Here is a 26,968-nt window from a genome sequence, read left to right as displayed (position 1 = left end):
TACTACATGACCCCCAGACTACACAGAGATACTACAGTCAGAACTACTGACCCCCAGACTACACAGAGATACTACAGTCAGAACTGACCACCAGACTACTACAGGAGGTGTGGAGAGGAGTGCACACACTTGAGGAAAAACAATTAAAGCATATACTTGTTTTTTTTTTTTTTTTACATGTAAATCAGTCTTGGGAGTTAACATGTTAGTATTCATGTTGTGATGGTGCAAGGAGAGACTTACGTCTGGGCTTCCGACACATTTTGTACAAGCAGCAGCAGGGACACACACAGCAACAGATTAAACTGATCGTGAAGATGACAGCTGTCACTACGAATGACAAGATGGTCAAAGTGCTCATATTGCCACTGGAATAGAGAGAGACATAACATCAGTCAGTGAAACATACAGTGCATTCGGAAAGTATTCAAAAAAGTATTTAAAAAAAAAAAAAGTTAAATCCTATATCTACACACAATACCCCATAATGACAAGGCAAAAACAGGTTTTTGGAAATGGTAACTTATTACCAGACCTTTTACTATGAGACTAAATTGAGCTCAGGTGCATCCTGTTTCCATTGATCATCCTTGAGATGTTTCTACAACTTGATTGGAGTCCACCTGTGGTAAATTCAATTGATTGGACATGTTTGTAAAGGCACACACCTGTCTATATAAGGTCCCACAGTTGACAGTACATGTCAGAGAAAACACCAAGCCGTGAGGTCGAAGGAATTATCCGTAGTCCCCCAAGACACAGATCTGGGGAAGGGTACCAAAAAATGTCTGCAGCATTGAAGGTCCCCAAGAACACAGTGGCCTCCATCATTCTTAAATGGAAGAAGTTCGGTACCACCAAGACTTTTCCCCAGAGCTGGCCGCCTGGCCAAACTGAGCAATTGGGGAAGAAGGGCCTTGGTAAGGGAAGTGGAAAAAGGCGCAGACAGAGGGCTGCCTCGCTTCTAGCCCTTAGGAAACTTTATAGTATTTGTTTTTTTTGAAATAATGAATTATTTATTTTATTGCTAGCCCAGAAAATCTTAAGCGTTATTACATACAGCCGGGTAGAACTATTGGACATCAGAGCGGCGTCAACTTACCAGCACTACGACCAAGAATACGACTTTCCCGAAGCGGATCCGTTGTCTGCACCACCCCCCAGGGCATTTGAACTGACTCCAGAGGCCGACCCAAAACAACGCCGCCGGAGAAAAGGGAGTCGGAGCAGTCTTCTAGTCAGAGGCGCGCACACCACCCACCGCTTCCGAGTATATTACTCGCTAATGTCCAGTCCATAGATAACAAAAGTTGAAGAGACCAGAGCAAAGGGTTGCTTTCCAGAGAGACATCAGGGATTGTAACATATTCTGTTTCAAGGAAACATGGCTCAAATCGGGATACTCTGTCGGAGTCGGTATAGCCACCTGGATTGTCAGTAAATCTCACCGACAGGAATAAACATCTCTCCAGGAAGAACGGCGGGGGTGTATGTTTCATGATTAACGACTCATGGTGTGATTGTAACAACATACAGGAACTCAAGTCCTTATGTTCACCTGACCTAGAAGTCCTCACAACCTAATGCCGACCGCATTATCTCCCAAGAGAATTCTCTTTTGGTTGTCACAGCCGTGTACATCCCCCTCAAGCCGATACCACGACGGCCCTCAAGGAACTTCACTGGACTTTATGCAAGCTGGAAACCATATATCCTGAGGCTGCATTTATTGTAGCTGGGGATTTTAAGAAAGCAAATTTCAGGAAAAGGATAACTAAATTCTATGAGCAAATTGACTGTAGCACTTGCGCTGCTAAAACACTCGGCCACTGCTACTCCAACGTCCGAAATGCATACAAGGCCCTCCACCGCCCTCCTTTCGGCAAATCTGACCACGACTCCATTTTGCTCCTCCCTTCCTATAGGCAGAAACATAAACAGTAAGCACCCATTCTAAGGACTATTCAACGCTGGTCTGACCAATCGGAATCCACGCTTAAAGATAGTTTTGATCATGCAGACTGGGACATGTTCCGGATACCTTCTGAGAATAATATTGACGTGTACACTGAGACGATTACTGATTTCATCAATAAGTTGTTGTACCCACTGTGGCTATTAAAACATACTAACCAGAAACCGTGGATAGATGGCAGGATAGATGGCATTCGCGCAAAACTGAAAGCACAAAGCACTGCATTTAACCATGGCAAGGAGACAGGGAATATGGCAGAATACAAACGGAGTAGTTGTTCACTCCGCAAGGCAATCAAAACAGGCAAAATGTCAATATCGAGAAAATGGCATCGCAATTCAACGGTTCAGACACGAGACGTATGTGGCAGGGTTTACAGTCAATCACGGACTACAAAAGGAAAACCAGCCACGTCATGGACACCGATGTCTTGCTGACATACAAGCAAAACACCTTTGCCCGCTTTGAGGATAACAGTGATGGCTGCCGTCTAACCAACCATGCTATTTTGTTTGTTTTTCTCGCTATTTTTTTGGTAACTTGTTTTGTACATAATGTTGCTGCTACCGTCTCTTATGTCCGAAAAGAGCTTCTGGACATCAGAACTGTGATTACTCACCTCAGATTAGACTAGGAGTTTTCCTTCAATGAGTCGGACGGGAGGGATATACTACAGATCTCCGGCATTCGCTGGAGAAGGAAACTGAGATTCCTGAAAAAAGATCAGGGTGCCTTGTGAGGATCAGGCGACGAGTGGCTAATCTGCCTTTGCCTTCCGTCCTGCTAGCTAATGTTCAATCGCTGGAAAATAAAATGGGACGAACTGAAAGCACGTATATCCTACCAACGAGACATTAACTGTAATATCTTGTGTTTCACCGAGTCGTGGCTGAACGACGACATTAACCGCCCAAGGGGCATACAGCTGTCGGGTTATACACACTATTGGTAGGATAGAACAGCAGCCTCTGGTAAGACATGGGGCAGGGGCCTATGCATATATGTAATCAACAGCTGGTGCACGATATCTAAGGAAGTCTCGAGCTATTGCTCGCCTGAGGTAGAGTATATCATGATAAGCTGTAGACCACACTACATACCAAGAGAGTTTAACTCAATTTTTCGTAGCTGTCTGCATACCACCACAGACTGATGCTGGCACTAAAACCACACTCAATGAGCTGTATTCTGCCATAAGCAAACAGGAAAATGGTCACCCAGAGGCGGCGCTCCTAGTGGCCGGGGACTTTAATGCAGGGAAACTTAAATCAGTTTTACTTAACCTGTTGGGGCTAGGGGGCAGTATTTTCACGGCTGGATAAAAAAAACGTACCCGATTTAATCTGGTTACTAATCCTACCCAGTAACTAGAATATGCATATACTTATTATATGGATAGAAAACACCCTAAAGTTTCTAAAACTGTTTGAATGGTGTCTGTGAGTATAACAGAACTCATTTGGCAGGCAAAACCCTGAGACATTTTCTGACAGGAAGTGGATACCTGATGTGTTGAATTTACCTTTAAGCCTATGCCATTGAAACACACAGGGGCTGATTAATGTTTTGGCACTTCCTATTGCTTCCACTAGATGTCACCAGCCTTTACAAAGTGTTTTGAGTCTTCTACTATGAGATCTGACCGAACAAGAGCGTTGGAACGGTGATGGACCGATTAGACTCTGGCGCGCGAGGTCATGTTGGGTACCCTCGTTCCAATACGTTTTAAAAGAGAATGCATTCGTCCACCTTGAATATTATTCATGTTCTGGTTAAAAAAGGCACTAATGATTTATGCTATACAACGTTTGACATGTTTGAACGAACGTAAATATATTTTTTCCCCTCGTTCATGAAGTGAAGTCCGGCGGGCTTAGATCATGTGATAACAACACGGAGCTTTTTGGACATAAATGATGAGCTTTTTTGAACAAAACTACATTCGTTATGGACCTGGGATTCCTGGAAGTGACATCTGATGAAGAGAATCAAAGGTAATGGATTATTTACATAGTATTTTCGATTTTAGATCTCCCCAACATGGCGGTTAGTCTGTATCGCAAAGCGTATTTTTCTGGGCGCAGTGCTCAGATTATTGCAAAGTGTGATTTCCCAGTAAGGTTATTTTTTAAATCTGGCAAGTCGATTGCGTTCAAGAGATGTAAATCTATAATTCTTTAAATGACAATATAATATTTTACCAATGTTTTCTAATTTTAATTATTTAATTTGTGGTGCTGACTTGACTGCCGGTTATTGAAGGGAAACGATTTCCTGAACATCAACGCCATAGTAAAACGCTGTTTTTGGATATAAATATGAACTTGATAGAACTAAAAATGCATGCATTGTCTAACATAATGTCCTAGGAGTGTCATCTGATGGAGATTGTAAAAGGTTAGTGCATCATTTTAGCTGGTTTTATGGTTTTGGTGACGCCTGTCTTTGAATTGACAAAACATTACACACAGCCATTGTCAATGTACTCTCCTAACATAATCTAACTTTATGCTTTCGCCGTAAAACCTTTTTGAAATCGGACAACGTGGTTAGATTAAGGAGATGTTTATCTTTCAAAGGGTGTAAGATAGTTGTATGTTTGAAAAATTTGAATTTTGACATTTATTTGGTTTCAAATTTGCCGCTCTTGAAATGCACCTGCTGTTGATAGGGTGCACCACGGGTGGCACGCTAGCGTCCCACATAGCCCCAAGAGGTTAATTTCGATCAGCAAATTCTAGACCACCTTTACTCCACACACAGAGACACGTACAAAGCTCTCCCTCGCACTACATTTGGCAAATCTGATCATAATTCTATCCACCCGATTCCTGTTTAAAAGCAAAAATTGAAGCAGGAAGCACCAGTGACTCGGTCTATAAAAAAAGTGGTCAGATGAAGCAGATGCTAAACTACAGGACTGTTTTGCACAAACTGGAAAATGTTCCGGGATTCTTCCGATGGCATTGGGGAGTTCACCACATCAGTCATTGGCTTCATCAATAACTGCATCAAGGACGTCGTCCCCATAGTGACTGTACGTACATACCCCAACCAGAAGCCATGGATTACAGGCAACATTTGCCCTGAGCTAAAGGGTAGAGCCGCCGCTTTCAAGGAGCTGGACTCTAACCCGGAATCTTATAAGAAATCCTGCTATGCCCTCCAACGAACCATCAAACAGCCAAAGCATCAATACAGGACTAAGATCTAATTGTTCTACACCGGCTCCGACGCTCGTCTGATGTGGCAGGGCGAAACTATGACAGAATACAAAAGGGAAGCACAATCAAAAGCTGCCCAGTGTCACAAGCCTACCAGACAAGATAAATAACTTCTATGCTCGCTTTGAGGCAAGTAACACTGAAACATGCATGAAAGCATCAGCTGTTCCGGACGACTGTGTGATCATGCTCTGCAAGTAAAACCTTTAAACAGGTCAACATTCACAAGGCCGCAGGGCCAGACGGAATACCAGGACATGTACTCCGAGCATGCACTGACCAACTGACAAGTGTCTTCACTGACATTTTCAACCTGTCCCTGATTGAGTCTGTAATACCAGCATGTTTCAAGCAGACCACCATAGTCCCTGTGCCCAAGAACACAAAGGCAACCTGCCTAAATGACTACAGACTCGTAGCACTCACGTCTGTAGCCATGAAGTGCTTTGAAAGGCAGGTCATGTCTCAGATACACCATTATCCCAGAAACCCTAGACCCACTCCAATTTGCATACCGCACCAACAGATCCACAGATGACGCAATCTCTATTGCACTCCACACTGCCCTTTCCCACTTGGACAAAAGGAACACATGCATAAGAATGCTATTCATTGACTACAGCTCAGCGTTGACTACAGCTCACCATAGTGCCCTCAAAGCTCATCACTAAGCTAAGGACCCTGGGACTAAACACCTCCCTCTGCAACTGGATCCTGGACTTCCTGACGGGCCGCCCCCAGGTGGTAAGGGTAGGTAACAACACATCCGCCATGCTGATCCTCAACAGGGGGGCCCCTCAGGGGTGCATGCGCAGTCCCCTCCTGTACTCCCTGTTCACTCATGACTGCAGGGCCAGGCACGACTCCAACACCATCATTAAGTTTGCTGTCGACACAACAGTGGTAGGCCTGATCACTGACAACGACGAGACAGCCTATAGGGAGGAGGTCAGAGACCTGGCCGTGTGGTGCCAGGACAACAACCTCTCCCTCAACGTAACCAAGACAAACGAGATGATTGTGGACTACAGGAAAAAGAGGACCGAGCACGCCCCCATTCTCATCGACGGGGCTGTAGTGGAGCAGGTTGAGAGCTTCAAGTTCCTTGGCGTCCACATCACCAACAAACTAACATGGTCCAAGCACACCAAGACAGTCGTGAAGAGGGCACGACAAAACCTATTTTCCCTCAGGAGACTGAAAAGATTTGGCATGGGTCCTCAGATCCTGAAAAGGTTTTACAGCTGCACTATCGGGAGCATCCTGACGGGTTGCATCACTGCCTGGTATGGCAACTGGTCGGCCTCCGACCACAAGGCACTACAGAGGGTAGTGCGTACTGCCCAGTAAATCACCGGGGCCAAGCTACCTGCCATCCAGGACCTCTATACCAGGCGGTGTCAGACGAAGGCCCTAAAAATTGTCAAAGACTCCAGCCACCCTAGTCATAGACTGTTCTCTCTACTACCGCACGGCAAGCGGTACCGGAGCACCAAGTCTAGGTCCAAGAGGCTTATAAACAGCTTCTACCCCCAAGCCATAAGACTCATGAACATCTAATCAAATGGCTACCCAGACTATTTGCATTGCCCACCCCCCCTCTACACTGATGCTACTCTCTGTTATTATCTATGCATAGTCCCTTTAACAACTCTACCTACATGTACAGACTCTGTACCGTATATATACCCTGTATATAGCCTCCACATTGACTCTGTACCGGTACCCCCTGTATATAGCCTCCACATTGACTCTGTACCGTATATATACCCTGTATATAGCCTCCACATTGACTCTGTACCGGTACCCCCTGTATATAGCCTCCACATTGACTCTGTACCGGTACCCCCTGTATATAGCCTCCACATTGACTCTGTACCGGTACCCCCTGTATATAGCCTCCACATTGACTCTGTACCGGTACCCTCTGTATATAGCCTCCACATTGACTCTGTACCGGTACCCCCTGTATATAGCCTCCACATTGACTCTGTACCGGTACCCCCTGTATATAGCCTCCACATTGACTCTGTACCGGTACCCCCTGTATATAGCCTCCACATTGACTCTGTACCGGTACCCCCTGTATATAGCCTCCACATTGACTCTGTACCGGTACCCCCTGTATATAGCCCCGCTATTGTTATTTACTGCTGCCCTTTAATTATTAGTTATTCTTATGTCATACTTTTTGGGGGGTATTTTCTTAAAACTGCATTGTTGGTTAACAGCTTTCAAGTAACCATTTCACTGTAAGGTCTATACCTGTTGTATGTGACATAAAATTGATCACCTCCACCTTACCTGTCACCCTAGACCCACTCCAATAGGTCAACAGATGATGCAATCGCTATCACACTGCACACTGCCCTATCCAATCTGGAGAAGAGGAATACCTATGTAAGAATGCTGTTCATTGATTATAGCTCAGCATTCAACACCATAGTACCCTCCAAGCTCATCATTAAGTCCAGGACCCAGTTGCCCTGGCCGGGTCCTGGACTTCTTGACGGGCCTCCCCCAGGTGGTGAAGGTAGGAAAAAACGCCTCCACTTCACTGACACTGAACATTGGGGACCCACAAGGATGCGTGCTCAGCCCACTCCTGTACTCCCTGTTCACCTATGACTGCATGGCCAAGCACGCCTCCAACTCAATCATCAAATTTGCAAATGACACAACAGTAGTGGGCTTGATTACCAACAACGACGAGAGCCTACAAGGAGGTGGTGAGGGCTATCGGAGTGTAGTGTCAGGAGAATAACCTCACACCCAACGTCAACTAAACAAAGGAGATGATAGTGGACTTCAGGAAACAGCAGAGGGAGCACCTCCCTTATCCACATCGACGGGACAGAAGTGGAGAAGGTGGAAAGTTAAAGTTCCTCTGCGTACACATCACTGACAAATTGAAATTGTCCACTCACACAGACAGTGTGGTGAAGGCCCAACAGTGCCTCTTCAACCTCAAGAGGCTAAAGAAATTTGGTTTGTCAACTAAAACCCTCAAACTTTTACAGATGCACAATTGAGAGCATCCTGTCGAGCTGTATCACAGCCTGGTATGGCAACTGCACCGCCCACAACCGCAAAGCTCTCCGGAGGGTAGTGAGGTCTGCACAACGCATCACTGGGTGCAAACTACCTGCCCTCCAGGACACCTACACCACCCGATGTCAAAGGAAGGGCAAAAAGATAATCAAGGACAACAACCACCCGAGCCACTGCCTGTTCACCCCGCTACCATCCAGAAGGCAAGGTCAGTACAGGTGCATCAAAGCTGGGCACGAGTCTCTGGTGAAGTAATGTGGTGGCAGCATCATGCTGTGGGGATGTTTTTCAGTGGCAGGGACTGGGAGACTAGTCAGGGTCGATGGAAAGATGAACGGAGCAAAGTAGAGAGAGATTCTTAATGAAAACCTGCTCCAGAGCGCTCAGGACCTCAGCCTGGGGGTGAAGGTTCACCTTCCAACAGGTCAATGACCCTAAGCACACAGCCAAGACGACGCAGGAGTGGCTTCGGGACAAATCTCTGAATGTCCTTGAGTGGCCCAGCCAGAGCCCGGACTTGAACCTGATCGAACATCTCTGGAGAGACATGAAAATAGCTGTGCAGCAACGCTCCCCATCCAACCTGACAGAGCTTGAGAGGATCTGCAGAGAAGAATGGGAGAAACTCCCCAAATACAGGTGTGCCAAGCTTGTAGCATCATACCCGAGAAGACTCGAGGCTGTAATCGCTGCCAAAGGTTCTTCAACAAAGTACTGAGTAAAGGGCCTTAATGCTGATGTAAATGTGATATTTCAGTTGATTATTTTTTATAAAAATTGCAAACATTTCAAAAAAAAAAAAAAGGTCTTGCTTTGTCATTATGGGGTATTGTGTGTAGATTGAGGAGAGAAAAAAAATGTAATTAATTTTAGCTATCTAGGGTGACACCCAGCAGTTTACTCTCCTCAACATGCAATAGCCACATTATTCAATAATAGATCCAGATGAGGTTTAGTTTCAAGTCGAGTGATTTGACCCCAAAATTATGGTTTTAGTTTGAGATATTTAGCACCAGCCTATTGGTAGTTACCCATTCTGAATCTGACTAATCTATATTAATGGTGTCAGTTATTTATTGTACTGTTGCAGTCAACGTGTATCCTGTTGAGTCGCCAGCGTTCATGGACACAGGCTTTATTCAAAAGGTCAGTGGAAGGTCATTTGTAAAAACAAAAAAAAAATTGTCCAAGCCTGCTGCCCTGCGGTACACCACAAAACACAAATAAATTTGCATTTAGAGATGCTTCCATTAAAGAAAAACCATCTGTTCTATTGGATAGGCAACTGTCCAAGGCTGCACTGAAGTCTAACAAAACAGCTCCCACAATCTTATCACTTTCTTTCAGCCAATCATCAGTCATTTGTGTCAGTGCTGAGAATGTTGATTGCCCTTCCCGATGAGCTGAAAGTCTGTTTTTAAATTTGTTTTCTGTAAAATGACATTGTACTTGGTCGAATACGATTTTTTTCCAAAAAGTTTGCTAAGCACCAGTAACATGCTGATTGGTCTGCAGTTTGAACCATTAAAAATGTGCTTTGCTACTTTTGGGCAGCGGAATGACCTCCCTCCAGGCCTGAGGGCACTCTATCTTCTAGGCTTAGATTAAAGATGTGGCAAATAGGAGTCACAATGTATTCTGCTGCCAACCTCAGTAATTTACCTTCCAGGTTGTCGGTACCAGGTGGTTTGTCCTTATTTATAGATAACAATCATTTGTTCACCTTTTCCACACTAACTTTGCGGAATTCATATCTACAGTGCTCTTCTATCATAATTTAGTCCGTTATGCATTTAAAAAAAATGTATTTTACCTTTATTTAACTAGGCAACTCAGTTAAGAACAAATTCATATTTAAAATGACGGCCTAGGAACATGCATGACTATGAAGGCTCAGCATTTGTTGTTTGCATGGCATGCCTAAGTTTGCTAATCTTGTCAACAACAAAAAGTTAAAAAGGTGGTTGGCAAATTTCAAAGGGTTTTGTTATGAATGAGCCATCTGCCTCAGTGAAGGATGGAGCAGAGTTAGTAAAAAAAAAAAGTCCTTTAAATGAAAAGCTATCAATTCTTTAATTCTTTCTTTTTGCTCTATGATTCCATAGTTTCTCCTTTTTGTTTAGTTTAGTTACGTGATTTCTGTAATGTACTGTAATGTTTGCCAGTCTGCTGTGTTGTCAGAATTATTTGCTATTCCATTTGCCTAATCCCTCTTAGCCATACGGTTTTTCAATTTCATCATTCTATACATGGGGATTTGGCCGTTCTAAACAGTCAGTTAGTTCTTGATGGGCTCCTACCTCCGTACTGGTCCCCCGTGGGAATCGAACCCACAACCCTGGCGTTGCAAACACCATGCTCTACCAACTGAGCCACACGGGACCACAACATGGGGATTTGGCCGTTCTAAAACAGTCAGTTTCTTGATGGGATCCTCCCTGTCACTAACCGGGAGAAGCATCTTCAAGTGCAGCGTTAGAATGTTCCACATTACGCACATCAGACCAACAAATAGTTTTCACGTCTTCAACGTAGGAATCATTTGCAAAACCTCTCGTATGATCGCTCATACACTATTTTAGGTGCAGTCTTTGGAACTTTGTTTCTCCTAGATATATGTCTGTTAAATTAGGATCACTACATCCGATAGGTGTGGACACTGCTTTTAGAGCAGATTTCTGCAACTTTGGTTTTGAAGTTTTAATGTCACAGTGAAATGCCTTTATTGAAACCTCTAAACCCAACACAGTAAATCAATATCAATGTAGTACTAAAGATAACATAAAATGTAGAACAAAAACACACAAGAAATGTAAATAACACAGGCAGGACATATGAGTAGCAGCAGAGTATATATATATATATATATAAACATAAGAGAGACAGAGACAGAGAGACAGAGAGACAGGGAGACAGACAGTGTGTAGTGTTCTGTGAGTGTGGAAAGAGACAGTGCAAAAATTAAAAATACAACAGTCAACTCAGCCATTTTGTTATCTATTTAGGACTGGGGATAGAAGCCATTTTGTTATCTATTTAGGGGATAGGGATGGGGATAGAAGCCATTTTGTTATCTATTTAGGGGATAGGGATTAGGGATAGAAGCCATTTTGTTATCTATTTAGGGGATAGGGATGGGGATAGAAGCCATTTTGTTATCTATTTAGGGGATAGGGATTGGGGATAGAAGCCATTTTGTTATCTATTTAGGGGATAGGGATTGGGGATAGAAGCTGTTCAGGAGCCTGTTGGTGTCAGACTTGATGCTCTGGTACCGCTTGCCGTGTGGAAGCACAGAGAACAGTCTACAGCCCAGTACACCACTGGGGCCGAGCTCCCTGTCATCCAGGATCTCTATCAGGCAGCGTGAAATTAAGGGCCGGGAAAAACAGTTAAGACTCCAGCCACACAAGCCATAGAGTCCACCCTCTGTAGCGCCATGCGATCGAGGACGGTGCCGTTGCCATACCAAGCAGGGATGCAGCCAGTCAAGATCCTCTCAATGGTGCAGCTGTACTGAACTTCTGAGGATTTCAGGGCCCAAACTTTTTCAACCTCCTCACGACAGCGCGTGTATTGGAACCATTTTAATTACTTAGCGATTTGGACACCGAGGCACTTGAAGCTCTAGACCCTCATCACTGCAGCCCCGTCGATGTGGATGAAGTCGTGGATGAACACGGAGTACAGCAGGGGACTAAGCACACACACCTGTGGGACCCCCCCCCTGTGTTAAGGGTCAGCGTTGCAGAGGTGTCGTTGCCTACCCTCACCACCTTGGGTCGGCCCGTCAGGAAGTCCAGTATCCAGTTGCAGAGAAGAGGTTTTCAGTCCTAGGGTCCTAACTCGTCTGTGGGGTTGATGAGAGTGGTCTAGTGTATGTGAGTTTCTTTTATACTGAGGTTGTGACAGAGCCCAACCATCTACTGCAATGGGGCGTTTCATTTGTTGCACCTGATCTGAACTGAGCTTGGTTGGAAAGAGGAAAGGAGGGGGTGTTGTCGAGGTTGACACCATAAACAGAATGTCAAAACACAACCAGACTAGTGCGTTGGTGGCTCAGGGGGGGGGGGGTTTCAGTTTTAGTGCAATACAGAGACTGTCAATGTACTTCAGGTCTCAGACAGGGTTAGTAATCCCAGTACACTGAACTACCTGGTCAGTGGTTTTATCTTGAGTCAGTCCCAAAATGGCACCCAAATTCCTACATAGTGCACTACTTTTAACCAGAGCCCTATGGTGCATAGGGTGCCATTTGATTTGGGACATCGTTTTTGTTGGTCCTCCCCTACCTGAATATGCAGTTGTCCTGTTCAGACTCACTCAGCCTGAGGGACAGGCTGTTGCAGCAGTATCTATTGTCACATGTCCCACAGCACCACTGGAATGTACCGCAGTCCAGTTTGGCTTGGTAATGTCCGAAGGTGTTTAGGTAGGCTTCACAGTCGTCTCCAGCTGGGTCGAAAAAGAGAAATACATTATTACATTTTTAGTCATTTTAGCAGACGCTCTTATCCAGAGCGACTTACAGTACAGTGCATACATTTTTTACATAAACCCCCCCCCCCCCCCCCCGTGGGAATCGAACCCACAACCCTGGCGTTGCAAGCGCCATGCTCTACCAACTGAGCTACAGTGGGACTGGAATGATAGCACATTATTAGGTTGGAGTTGGACACAGCTGGGTAGAAAATACATTAGGTTGGGAGTTGTGTTCGAAAGACACACAGCAAAGACAACAGCAACAACAATATCGACACGTATAGAATAACAGAGTTATTGGTGTGGGTGAATGTAGCCTGATGCCAGATATATTTGCGTTATCATTCCACTCCTTGCCATGTCAAAGAGTAGCAAAAATGGCACAAAACAGACTGGAACCCAGGCAGATGATGAATCTACAAGTTAGTTGACTTTTAGAAAAGTTGGAGAAGACCTGCTTGGAGATGATCTGAAAAAAAAATGGAGGTTGATGATCTGAATATTTAGGACTAACTTATTTCTTGCCACCCACTCTGAAACTAACTGCAACTCTTTGTTATTAAGTGTTGCAGTCATTTCAGTCGCTGTAGTAGCTGACGTGTATAGTGTTGAGTCATCCGCATACGTCGATAAACAGCCAGAGGCATGTCGTTAGTAAAGATTGTAAAAAGTAAGGGGCCTACTGGAGATTCCGTCAAAACGATTACCTACAGCTACCGTGTAGGGCAGTGAACGGGTTGGGTGCATTGCTGCGAGTGTTACCAGGGCCATTTGGGACTGCCTCGTAGGGGAATTCAGGCGTGTGTCCTGCATAACTTCATGACGATGGACATGAGGGGAACTGCAGTTCTCCGCCGTGCGCCAGAGGAGAGGTTTGCTGCTCTGCAGGATGTTGCCATGAGGGGAACTGCAGTTCTCAGGCCGTGCGCCAGAGGAGAGGTTTGCTGCTCTGCAGGATGTTGCCATGAGGGGAACTGCAGTTCTCAGGCCGTGCGCCAGAGGAGAGGTTTGCTGCTCTGCAAGATGTTGCCAGGATGGGGTCAACAATGCAGCACCTCCTACTTCTTCGAGGAGGGTGCTGTTACCTGGCAACACCTTGTGTCATAGACTACACTATGTAGAAAACCACACTATGCCACCCACATTGCAATAAGCATTCTTCTATTTACTTAGCTACACTAGTGCATTCGGAAAGTATTCAGACCCCTCGACTTTTTCAAAATGTTCTTGTTATGGTACAGCCTTACTCTAAAATGGAATAAATAAAAACATTTCCTCATCTACACACACACACCACACCACATAATGACAAATCAAAAACAGGTTGACATTTTTGCAAATGTAAAAAAAAATTATGAAATAACTTATTTGCATAAGTATTCAGACCCTTTGCTATGAGACTGTAAATTGAGCTCAGGTTCATCCTGTTTCCATTGATCATCCTTTAGATGTTTCTACAACTTGATTGGAGTCCACCTGTGGTAAATTCAATTGATTTGGACATGACTTGGAAAGGCACACACCTGTCTATATAAGTTCCCATAGTTGACAGTGCATGTCAAAGCAGAAACCAAGCCATGAGGTGAAAGGAATTGTTCGTAGAGCTCCGAGACAGGATTGTGTCGATGCACATATCTGGGGAAGGGTACCAAAACATTTCTGCAGCATTGAAGGTCCCCAAGAACACAGTGGCCTCCATCTTTCTTAAATGGAAGAAGTTTGGAACCACCAAGACTCTTCCTAGAGCCGGCCGCCCGGCCAAACTGAGCAATCGGGGGAGAAGGGCCTTGGTCACTGACAGAGCCCCAGAGTTCCTCTGTGGAGATGGGAGAACCTTCCAGAAGGACAACCATCTCTGCAGCACTCCACCAATCAGGCCTTTATGGTAGAGTGGTCAGACGGAAGCCTTCCTCACTAAATGGCACATGACAGCCTGCTTGGAGTTTGCCAAAAGGCACCTAAAAAGACTTCCAGACCATAAGAAACAAGATTATCTGGTCTGATTTAGTGGCTAGGACAGGCAAACCCCATACTATTGTGGAGGACTTAATTCTTCCTGCTGCCGTGGATATGGCTGGGACAACGCTGGGGGAAAAGGCAAAAAAATTAACTATGTTGACAACGCCTTCTTCAAACAACACTGTTTCACGACGCATCAGAGACGTGGCAGGAGATGTTTTGAAACAATTACTGCTTCGCATACAAGACAGTGAATTATATGTGTTACAGCTGGATGAGTCAACAGACGTGGCGGGCCTGGTACAGCTCCTGGTATATGGATGAGTTAACAGGCCTGGCACAGCTCCTGGTATATGGATGAGTTAACAGGCCTGGCACAGCTCCTGGTATATGGATGAGTTAACAGGCCTGGTACAGCTCCTGGTATATGGATGAGTTAACAGGCCTGGCACAGCTCCTGGTATATGGATGAGTTAACAGGCCTGGCACAGCTCCTGGTATATGGATGAGTCAACAGGCCTGGTACAGCTCCTGGTATATGGATGAGTCAACAGGCCTGGTACAGCTCCTGGTATATGGATGAGTCAACAGGCCTGGCACAGCTCCTGGTATATGGATGAGTTAACAGGCCTGGTACAGCTCCTGGTATATGGATGAGTTAACAGGCCTGGTACAGCTCCTGGTATATGGATGAGTTAACAGGCCTGGTACAGCTCCTGGTATATGGATGAGTTAACAGGCCTGGTACAGCTCCTGGTATATGGATGAGTTAACAGGCCTGGTACAGCTCCTGGTATATGTCCGTTACGTTTATGGGGGGGGGGTCAATTATTAAGGAAGACATCCTCTTCTGCAAACCACTGGAATCCAGGACAACAGGAGAGGATATTTTTAAAGTACAGGACAGCTTTATGACATCAAATGGACTTTGGTGGTCAAGATGTGTTGGCATCTGTACTGATGGAGCAAAAGCCATGACAGGGAGACATAGTGGAGTGGTTACGCGGCACTTGGGTCCACTGCAGCATCCACCGAGAGGCTCTTACTGCCAAGGGAATGACTGACAGCTTGAAAGACGTTTGACACTACAGAGAAAATGGTTAACTTTGTTAAAGCAAGGTCCCTGAATTAGTGTATTTTCTGCACTATGCAATGATATGGGCAGCGAGACCATGTAACACTTTTACAACATAGAGAAGTGTGCTGGTTATCAAGGGGCAAAGTATTGACACATTGAAGTTCTTTACTGATTACTGATCATTTTCATTGTCTGACCTCTTGCATAATGACGAGTTTCTCACACGACTGGCCTATCTGGGTGATGTTTTTCCTCACCTGAATGATCTGAATCTAGGATTACAGGGACTCTCTGCAACTATATTCAATGTGTGGGACAAAACTGAGGCTATGATTAAGAAGTTGGAGCTCTTTTCTGTCTGCATGAACAAGGACAACATACAGGTCTTTCCATTATTGTATGATTTGTGTGTGCAAATGAACAAGCTTACGGACAATGTCAAATGTGATATAGCGAAGCATCTGAGTGAGTTGGGTGCTCAATTACGCAGGTACCTTCCCCCGAAACGGACGACACAAACAACTGGATTTGTTATCCCTTTCATGCCCTGCCTCCAGTCCACTTACCGATATCTGAACAAGAGAGCCTCATCAAAATTGCAACAAGCGGTTCTGTGAAAATTGAATTTAAATCAGAAGCCACTGCCAGATTTCTGGATTGGGCTGCGCTCAGAGTATCCTGCCTTGGCAAATCGCGCTGTTAAGACACTGATGCCCTTTCCAACCACGTACCTATGTGAGAGTGGATTCTCGGCCCTCACTAGCATGAACACTAAATACAGGCACAGACTGTGTGTGGGAAATGATTTAAGACTGAGACTCTCTCCAATACAACCCAACATTACAGAGTTATGTGCATCCTTTCAAGCACACCCTTCTCATTAACCTGTGGTGAGTTATTCACAATTTTCAATGAACAAATAAGGTTTTATATGACAGATGGTTAAATAAAGAGCAAAATTATTGATTATTATTATATTATTATTTGTGCCCTGGTCCTATAAAGAGCTCTTTGTCACTTCCCACGAGCCGGGTTGTGACAAAAACTCACTGTTTAATATGTTTAATAAATGTTTCGTATGGTGTGTGTGTGTGTGTGTGTGTGTGTGTGGTGTGTGTGTGTGTGGCAGACTTACAATGATGGCAACAACAAAAAAACATTTGAGAGCGCGCTGATCCTGGTGCTAGAGGGGGTACGGCTGGAGGGTGAATGTTTGAAGGGGTACAGCTGGAGGGTGAATGTTTGAAGGGGTACAGCTGGAGGGTGAATGTTTGAAGGGGTACAGCTGGAGGGTGAATGTTTGAAGGGGTACAGCTGGAGGGTGAATGTTTGAAGGGGTACAGCTGGAGGGTGAATGTTTGAAGGGGTACAGCTGGAGGGTGAATGTTTGAAGGGGTACAGCTGGAGGGTGAATGTTTGAAGGGGTACAGCTGGAGGGTGAATGTTTGAAGGGGTACAGCTGGAGGGTGAATGTTTGAAGGGGTACAGCTGGAGGGTGAATGTTTGAAGGGGTACGGCTGGAGGGTGAATGTTTGAAGGGGTACGGCTGGAGGGTGAATGTTTGAAGGGGTACAGCTGGAGGGTGAATGTTTGAAGGGGTACAGCTGGAGGGTGAATGTTTGAAGGGGTACGGCTGGAGGGTGAATGTTTGAAGGGGTACAGCTGGAGGTTGAATGTTTGAAGGGGTACAGCTGGAGGGTGAATGTTTGAAGGGGTACAGCTGGAGGGTGAATGTTTGAAGGGGTACAGCTGGAGGGTGAATGTTTGAAGGGGTACAGCTGGAGGGTGAATGTTTGAAGGGGTACAGCTGGAGGTTGAATGTTTTAAGGGGTACGGGACTATAAGAAGGTTTGGGAACCACTGGTTTAGGTTATATCAGCTGTGTCGGTGAACCCCTCCCACTTCTGAACTGGCTATATAGAGGGCACAGCATGATCAGAGGTGAGAGGTCACTGTCGGGTCAACAGGAAGTATTAAAGAGTTGCTTTACATTGAAATACAGATAGAGTTGTAGTTAGTCCCTGGGTTAAATGATCCAAGGTCAGTTTTGCAGAATTAAAAAAGACAAGGATTAATCCTGCCATATCACTCTCCGTCTGTCTCTCGTCTGAAGGTATGTTTTGATGCGAGAGGACGCGCCATCATCACCACTCGCTCCAAGAGAACCCTCGGGCCAACTGGGGGCGAAAGGCTGGTTAGGAGACACCATTACGCAATTGTGATGAATTGAGAGAATATTAAAAGTTTAGTAGCTACTATAATTCATTAATCATATGCCGTCTTCCCGGCTCCTCTGTTCTTAACTCGATCCCTTTCTGTCTCTCACAGCCTCTCTTCCCCACCTCCTCTTTCTTAACTGTTTTAATAAAATGCACACCAGATGCACATTGAATTACTGATTGAACTTCTATTTTTTTATGGATTTATTATGTATTGACAACACTTGGATAATGAACTTCATTTCATTATAGCGTTTCACATTCTCGACTGGTTGAGAATGTGAAACGCTATATTGAATGAAGTTCCCGTGTCCTCAGATCAGTGCAGATGGAAGGAAATGAGAAGGTGTGATGAACCCGTTTTACAGTATTTACATGATGCATAGGAAGTCTAGTGTACCGTTACAAATCAGCCTTTAAACTAGTTAAATCATGTGTTCTAGTCTATGTCCCAGAAGCAGGAGAGGTAAACACTGTTGAAGTGTATCATTGTAATACATACATGGCAGACACAGCATCATTCAAAGACTGTAATTCGATACTCCTGATATTGGATACGACTGAGAAAGTCCTGTCTGTCATTCCTGAACCGCACCTTTATTTGCCAAGGTAGAGTACGTGATCAGTGAACATAATTCAAATGTACAGGCTACAATGTGGGGGAAATCTCATGCACGGTAATAACTACATGTATATACGACTTGCATCCTTGACACAATGTTATATTATAATGTACTCAATCCATAGAGGTTCCTAGCCTAGCCGAGGTTCCTAGCCTAGCCGAGGTTCCTAGCCTAGCCGAGGTTCCTAGCCTAGCCGAGGTTCCTAGCCTAGCCGAGGTTCCTAGCCGAGGTTCATAGCCAGCTAACTAATATTGACATGTAAAAGTAATGTGTGTGTAACAGTTATTTTCTGCAATTTCTTGGGGATGAATGATTAATTGGTGGGAAAAATGAAAAAAAAAAAACACTGTCAAGAACTAATATTTATACTAACCGTTTTAAGGTCCAAACACAGATGGGCTACATAGCTAGCTACACATTCATAGGCATACAGGTATTTCTATCCTCCAGTAAACAAGAAGAGAGTTAGCTAGCTATGTTACTTCAACTTCATTGCATGGCAAATATCAGCAAGGCAAAGCTTATAGAGAATTGTACTAATTTGCAGTAAATGAATAGATTCTTTACATCCACTGTTTCACAAGACAACAGCCTGGTTTGCTGGTTCCCTAAAACATTCGACATGAATTACAATTTCATACTCAAGTCAAGTCAAAACGCCCATAAAGCTAGATAGCTAATGTTCGTTAGTCAGTTAGCTTGCTAAATAGCGATTTTTGTAAATTATGCATAATCGTTTGTCTCTACATTAATCTGTCTGGGCTAGGGGGCAGTATTTTCACGGCCGGATGAAAAACGTACCCAATTTAAAACAGGTTACTACTCTGGCCCAGAAACTAGAATATGCATATTATTAGTAGATTTGGATAGAAAACACTCTGAAGTTTCTAAAACTGTTTGAATGGTGTCTGTGAGTATAACAGAACTCATATGACAGGCAAAAACCTGAGAAAAATCCAAGCAGGAAGTGGAAAGTCTGAGAATTGTAGTTCTTTTGATTCTCTATCGAAACTTCAGTGTCTGTGGGGGACGTTGCACTTCCTAAGGCTTCCATTGGCTGTCAACAGCCTTCAGAAAGTGGTTTGAGCATTCTCCTGTCACTGGGCAGATAATAGGAGCTCAGTTTCTGAGTGGACTGCCTGGCAACAAAGGGATTGGCTATGCGCAGTCACGCGAGCACCCCGTTCCTTCTTTTTCTTCCTGAATGAAGATGTTATTGTCTGGTTGGAATATTATCACCCTTTTACGTAAAAAATACCATAAAGATTGATTTTAAACAGTGTTTGACATGCTTCTAAGTACGGTAATGGAACATTTTGACTTTTCGTCTATGGTTCCGTGCTCGCGCGTTATGCCTTTGGATAAGTGATCTGTACGCACAAACAAAACTGAGGTATTTGGACATAAATAGGGATTATTTCAAACAAAAACAAAATTTATTGTGGAAGTAGCAGTCCTGGGAGTGCATTCTGACAAAGATCAGCAAAGGTAAGAGAATATTTCTAATACTAATTCTGAGTTTAGGTTGCCCCGAACTTGGCGGGTGTCTATATAGCTCGCCGTGATGGCTGAGCTATGTACTCAGAATATTGAAAAATGTGCTTTCTCTGTAAAGCTATTTTGAAATCTGACACAGCGGCTGCATTAAGAAGTAGTGCATCTATAATTATTTAAATAATTTTTATATATTTTGTCAACGTTTATGATGAGTATTTTTGTAAATTGATGTTCACATTCACCGGACGTTTTGGTGGGAATACATTTTCTGAACATCACGCGCCAATGTAAAATGCTGTTTTTGGATATAAATATGAACTTTATCTAACAAAACATACATGTACTGTGTAACATAATGTCCTAGGAGTGTCATCTGATGAAGATCGTCAAAGGTTAGTGCTTCATTTAGCTGTGTTTTGGGTTTTATTGACTCATGTCCTTGCTTGGAAAATGGCTGATTATTTTTGTCTATGTACTCTCCTAACATAATCTAATGTTTTGCTTTCGCTGTAAAGCCTTTTTGAAATCGGACAATGTGGTTACATCAAGGAGAAGTGCATCTTTAAAATGGTGTAAAATAGTTGTATGTTTGAGAAAGTTGAATTATGACATTGTTGTTGTTTTTGAATTTGCCGCACTGGCTGTGACGCTAGCACATAGAAGTTAACTAACATATTCCTTTTAACTGTATATTTTTTGCATGATTTGTTATGACGTCATAATTACTTACATTGGCTTCCATCCTAGTATTTTTGTCGGCCATCTTTGCTTAAGAAAGTCTCCAGCGTTGTATCGCAGACGGTCAAATTAGTCATCGGAACCACTCGATACGATTGGTCATCGCCCAGCATTCGCAGCTGGTGACAAGTTGGGAAATGCTGAACTTTCACACTGCCTCCCAGCCTCCCACGTCACGTTCACGTCACCCAATGGTCCTCCACCCACTCCGATTCCCTTCCATTGAAATGAAGCCTAGGCGGGAGGGGGGGGGGGGGGTGAATGAAGCCTAGGGGGGGGGGGGGGGGGTGATTGAAGCCTCGACAGGAGGGGGGGGGGGGGGTGAATGAAGCCTAGGGGGAGGGGGGTTGGGGACTAAATTATATCCAGGCAGAGCGGTCATCGATGCTCGGCCAATGTGCTCTGCCCATGGAAGCAAGCAGTGGCGTCTTTGTTGACAATCACAGTAGAAAACGTAGCCTGTGTGGTGATAAACCAAGACATACCTCCAGCAGGACAAGCTAACATGACCACTCTATGTAGCTAGCTAGCTAGGTGGCTAACACTAGCAGTCACGTTTAACATAAAAAAATTGTACTCTATTCCATTTTTTTATTAATAATTTCTGTTGCATGTTAATACATTTTTATCCATGCTTGTGTCGTTACGCGTTGTTTTTTTTTGTTGCACTTCGATAATGTTTGTTTATTTCGTTGCTATGGTCACCGGCGGCCATCGCATAGACTGGGCTGTCCCCTTGTGAGAGTCAACTTGCGCTTGATCTTGATCAAGGCTTTCGACTCTGTCAATCAGGCCCTGTGTGTAGTTAACCGACCCTCTCTGCCCATTCATCACCGTTTTACCTGTTGTTGTCTTATCCGTTGTTGTCTAAGCTAGCTCTCCCAATCAACACCTGTGATTGCTTTACGCCTCGCTTTATGTCTCTCTCAAATGTCAATATGCCTTGTATACTGTTGTTTAGGATAGTTATCGTTGTTTTAGTTTACTGCGGAGCCCCTAGTCCCACTCACATGCCTCAGATACCTCCTTTGTCCCACCCCCCACACATGCGGTGACCTCACCCAGTATAACCAGCACGTCCAGAGATGCAACCTCTCTTATCATCACTCGCTGCCTGGGTTTACCTCCGCTGTACCCGCACCCCACCATACCCGTCTGCACATTATGCCCTGAATCTATTCTACCACGGCCAGAAATCTGCTCCTTTTATTCTGTCCCCAACACACTAGACGACCAGTTTTGATTGCCTTTAGCCGTACCCTCCTCCTACTCCTCCTCTGTTCCTCGGGTGATGTGGAGGCTAACCAAGGCTCTGTGTGTCCCCAGGCACTCTCATTTGTTGACTTCTGTAACTGTAAAAGCCTTGGATTCATGCATGTTAACATCAGAAGCCTCCTCCCTAAGTTTGTTTTACTCACTGCTTTAGCACACTCTGCCAACCCTGATGTCCTTGCCGTGTCTGAATCGTGGCTTAGGAAGGCCTCCAAAACCTCTGAAATTTCCATCTCCAACTACAACATTTTCCGTCAAGATAGGACTGCCAAAGGGGGAGGAGTTAGCCTGCAAAGTTCTGTCATACTTTCCAGTTCTATGCCCAAACATTCGAGATTCTACATTTAAAAATTAATCTCTCCAGAAATAAAAGTCTCTCACTGTTGCCGCCTGTTATAGACCCCCTTCAGCTCCCAGCTGTGCCCTGGACACCATATGTGAATTGATTACCCCCCCCATCTATCTTCAGAGTTCGTTCTGTTAGGTAACCTGAACTGGGATATGCTTAACACCCCGGCAGTCCTACAATCTAAGCTAGATGCCTTCAATCTCACACAAATCATCAAGAAACCTACCAGGTACAACCCTACATCCGTAAACATGGCACCCTCAAAGATACAGTGAGGGAAAAAAGTATTTGATCCCCTGCTGATTTTGTACATTTGCCCACTGACAAAGAAATGATCAGTCTATAATTGTAATGGTAGGTTTATTTGAACAGTGAGAGACAGAATAACAAAAAAAATATCCAGAAAAACGCATGTCAAAAAATGTTATAAATTGATTTGCATTTTAATGAAAAATATTTTTTCCCCCTGTATTATCCTGAAAAACTTGCCCTCCAAATACACCTCTGCTGTTTTCAATCAGGATCTCAGCGATCACTGCCTTATTGCCTGCATCCGCTGAGTGCGCGGTCAAACGACCACCCCTCATCACTGTCAAACGCTCCCTAAAAATACTTCTGCGAGCTGGCCTTTCTAATCGACCTGGCCTGGGTATCCTGGAAGGATATTGACCTCATCCCATCAGTCGAGGATGCCTGATCATTCTTTAAAAGTAATTTCCTCACCATCTTAAATAAGCATGCCCCTTTCAAAAAAATTAGAACTAAGAACAGATATAGCCCTTGGTTCACTCCAGACCTGACTGCCCTTGACCAGCACAAAAACATCCTGTGGCAGACTGCAATAGCATCGAATAGTCCCCGCGATATGCAACTGTTCAGGGAATTCAGGAACCAATATACGCAGTCAATCAGGAAAGCAAAGGCTAGCTTTTTCCAATCAGAAATTTGCATCCTGTAGCTCTAACTCCAAAAGTTTCTGGGACACTGTAAAGTCCATTGGAGAACAAGAGCACCTCCTCCCAGCTGCCCACTGCACTGAGGCTAGGTAACACGGTCACCACCGATAAATCTATGAAAATCAAACATTTCAATAAGCATTTCTCTATGCTTTCCTCCTGGCTACCCCAGCCCTGGCCAACAGCTCCCCCCCCCCCCCCAGCTACTTGCCTGAGCCTCCCCAGCTTCTCCTTCACCCAAATCCAGATTGCAGATGTTCTGAAAGAGCTGCAAAACCTGGACCCGTACAAATCAGCTGGGCTAGACAATCTGGACCCTCTCTTTCTAAAACGATCCGCCGCCATTGTTGCAACCCCTATTACCAGTCTGTTCAACCTCTCTCTCGTGTCGTCCGAGATCCCTAAAGATTGGAAAGCTACCGCGGAACTGTTATAGACCTATATCCATCCTGCCTCTCTAAAGTCTTCGAAAGCCAAGGTAATAAACAGATCACTGACCATTTCGAATCCCACCGTACCTTCTCCACTGTGCAGTCCGGTTTCAGAGCTGGTCACAGGTGCACCTCAGCCACGCTCAAGGTACTAAAATATATCATAACCGCCATCGATAAAAGACAGTACCGTGCAGCCATCTTCATCGACCTGGCCAAGGCTTTTGACTCTGTTAATCACTATATTCTTATTGGCAGACTCCACAGCCTTGGTTTGTCAAATGACTGCCTCGCCTGGTTCACCAACTACTTCGCAGACAGAGTTCATTGTGTCAAATCGGAGGTCCTGTTGTCCGGACCTCTGGCAGTCTCTATGGGGGTGCCACAGGGTTCAATTCTCAGGCCGACACTTTTCTCTGTATATATCAATGATGTCACTCTTGCTGCGGGTGAGTCTCTGATCCACCTCTACGCAGACGACACCATTCTGTATACTTCGGGCCCTTCTTTGGACACTGTGTTAACTAACCTCCAAACGAGCTTCAATGCCATACAACACTGCTTCCGTGGCCTCCAACTGCTCTTAAACGCTAGTAAAACCAAATGCATGCTCTTCAACCGATCGCTGCCGCACCCGCCCGCCCGACCAGCATCACTACTCTGGACGGTTCTGATCTAGAATATGGACAACTACAAATACCTAGGTGTCTGGCTAGACTGTAAACTCTCCTTCCAGACTCATATTAAACATCTCCAATCCAAAATCAAAATCTAGAATCGGCTTCCTATTTCGCAACAAAGCCTCCTTCACTCGTGCTGCCAAACATACCCTCGTAAAACTGACTATCCTACCGATCCTTGACTTTGGCGATGTCATTTATAAAATAGCCTCCAACAGTCTACTCAGCAAATTGGATACAGTCTATCACAGTGTCATTCGTTTTGTCACCAAAGCCCCATATACTACCCACCACTGCGACCTGTATGCTCTCGTCGCCTGGCCCTCGCTACATATTCATCGTCAAACCCACTGGCTCCAGGTCATCTATAAGTCTATGCTAGGTAAAGCCCCACCTTATCTCAGCTCACTGGTCACCATAGCAACACCCACTCGTAGCACACGCTCCAGCTGGTATATCTCACTGGTCATCCCCAAAGCCAACACCTACTTTGGCCGCCTTTCCTTCCAGTTCTCTGCTGCCAATGACTGGAACGAACTGCAAATATATATATATATATTTTAAAGTTAGTGAGGGAGATAAGTCTCCAACTTCAGTGATATATATATATATTTTTTAATCACTGAAGTTGGAGACTTATCTCCCTCACTAACTTTAAGCATCAGCTGTCAGAGCAGCTTACCGATCGCTGCAGCTGAACACAGCCCATCTGTAAATAGCCCATCCAACAAACTACCTACCTCATCACAATATTTGTTTTTCTGCACACCAGTATTTCTACTTGCACATCCTCATCTGCACATATATCACTCTAGTGTAAATTGCTAAATTGTAATTACTTCACAACTATGGCCTATTTATTGCCTTACCTCATTTGCACACTCTGTATATATATTTTTCTACTGTATTATTGAATGTATGTTTTGTTTATTCCATGTGTAACTCTGTGTTGTTGTTTTTGTCGCACTGCTTTGCTTTATCTTGGCCAGGTCGCAGTTGTAAATGAGAACTTGTTCTCTACTAGCCTACCTGGTTACATAAAGGTGAAATATTTTTGTTGTTGTTGTTAAATCTGAAAATGTGGTCGGAGTTGCCAGCTGGATGGTGTGACGCAAAATGCGGAGCCTCCGTATGCACGCAGACTCTATGGACGATACCGCATCGCTTTGCGCCTCTCAACATGTTTAACAATGCGGAGGACTGAGCCTTCACATGACTGGGGTAGGTGAAAGATGGAGCTCCTGTATAAAAAAACACACACAAACTCACTTCCTTGGCAACAACTCTGCCATGTCCAGGATAAGACGCACAGGAAGTATAAATGTCCTGACTTGTGCAGAGGCCATATCACCGTAAACACTGCATATCACCGTAAACACTGCATATCACCGTAAACACTGCATATCACCGTAAACACTGCATATCACCGTAAACACTGCATATCACCGTAAACACTGCATATCACCGTAAACACTGCATATCACCGTAAACACTGCATATCACCGTAAACACTGCATATCACCGTAAACACTGCATATCACCGTAAACACTGCACGGCCCAATGCAGAGCTCAGCTTTAGCACAACTTCTGCGCTGGGCGACATACCACTGGACGTCTGAAACACGCTTTAGTTCAAAAGGCAAAGTCATGCTATAACTAGTCATAGAAACATGTAGCTAACAACAGACATGAGCATGTTAGACAGACAGATAGACAGACAGGCAGGCAGGCAGGCAGGCAGACAGACAGACAGATCGACAGGCAGGCAGACAGACAGACAGACAGACAGACAGACAGACAGACAGACAGACAGGCAGGCAGACAGCACAGACAGACAGACAGACAGGCAGGCAGACAGACAGATCGACAGGGAGGCAGACAGACAGCACAGACAGACAGCACAGACAGACAGGCAGACAGTCAGACTCGCCCCACCTCAAGACATTGAGCAATGCAAACAGCAGATGATGTCATTTCACTTAGTTAGCTAGGCTAGCTCTGGAAATAATAAAACAAAACTTAACAAATAACCAGACTGATATAAAAAGTTGGAACAGAGGGAGAAAAAATAAAAAATGTTTGTTCGTTATAGGATGACCAAACTCACCTGTCACGAAGGGGATCAGAGTCCCACACAAAATGCCAGTAAGAAGAGACAGACTTTTCGCCATGGCTCCGTTAAATTCAGACGGTAACACGGCCCCCCACCACCGGGTACAATAGCTACTTTCTATGTCCCTACCAAAAATACTAAAACAACTAATGATGGGAGATTGATGCAAGTATTCAACGCATACTACTAATCCGAAACGATGTACAGATGGCGGTTTTTGGAAATACCGACAAGATATTTGTCTCTCCGCCCAACAATGGGAGTTGTTGTCCACAAAAGCGGTACCGCAGGCTGTCTAGCTCCCCTCCCTTATCCTTCTT

The 26,968-nt window shown here is 44.6% G+C and overlaps 1 protein-coding gene across 2 annotated transcripts in view; it reads right to left on the bottom strand.

Annotated features, from left to right (window-relative positions):
* The window catches only part of LOC123725582 (protein shisa-5), a 31,998-nt gene extending 5,030 nt beyond the window's left edge, over positions 1–26,968 (bottom strand). The window contains exons 1-4 of one of the 2 annotated variants that reach the window (XM_045691987.2): positions 26,643–26,968; positions 12,543–12,705; positions 2,134–2,178; positions 244–368 (exon numbers count right to left, since the gene is read on the bottom strand). In XM_045691987.2, the coding sequence (XP_045547943.1) occupies positions 244–368; positions 2,134–2,178; positions 12,543–12,705; positions 26,643–26,706 (397 nt within the window). In that variant the 5' untranslated portion in view covers positions 26,707–26,968. The remainder of the gene's footprint in view (positions 1–243; positions 369–2,133; positions 2,179–12,542; positions 12,706–26,642) is intronic. The other variant, XM_045691988.2, reaches the window with a different exon arrangement.

Source organism: Salmo salar, chromosome 12 (assembly GCF_965601325.2).
Source record: "Salmo salar chromosome 12, fSalSal1, whole genome shotgun sequence".
NCBI classification, from domain to species: domain Eukaryota; kingdom Metazoa; phylum Chordata; class Actinopteri; order Salmoniformes; family Salmonidae; genus Salmo; species Salmo salar.
This window is presented reverse-complemented; position numbering and strand designations above follow the sequence as displayed.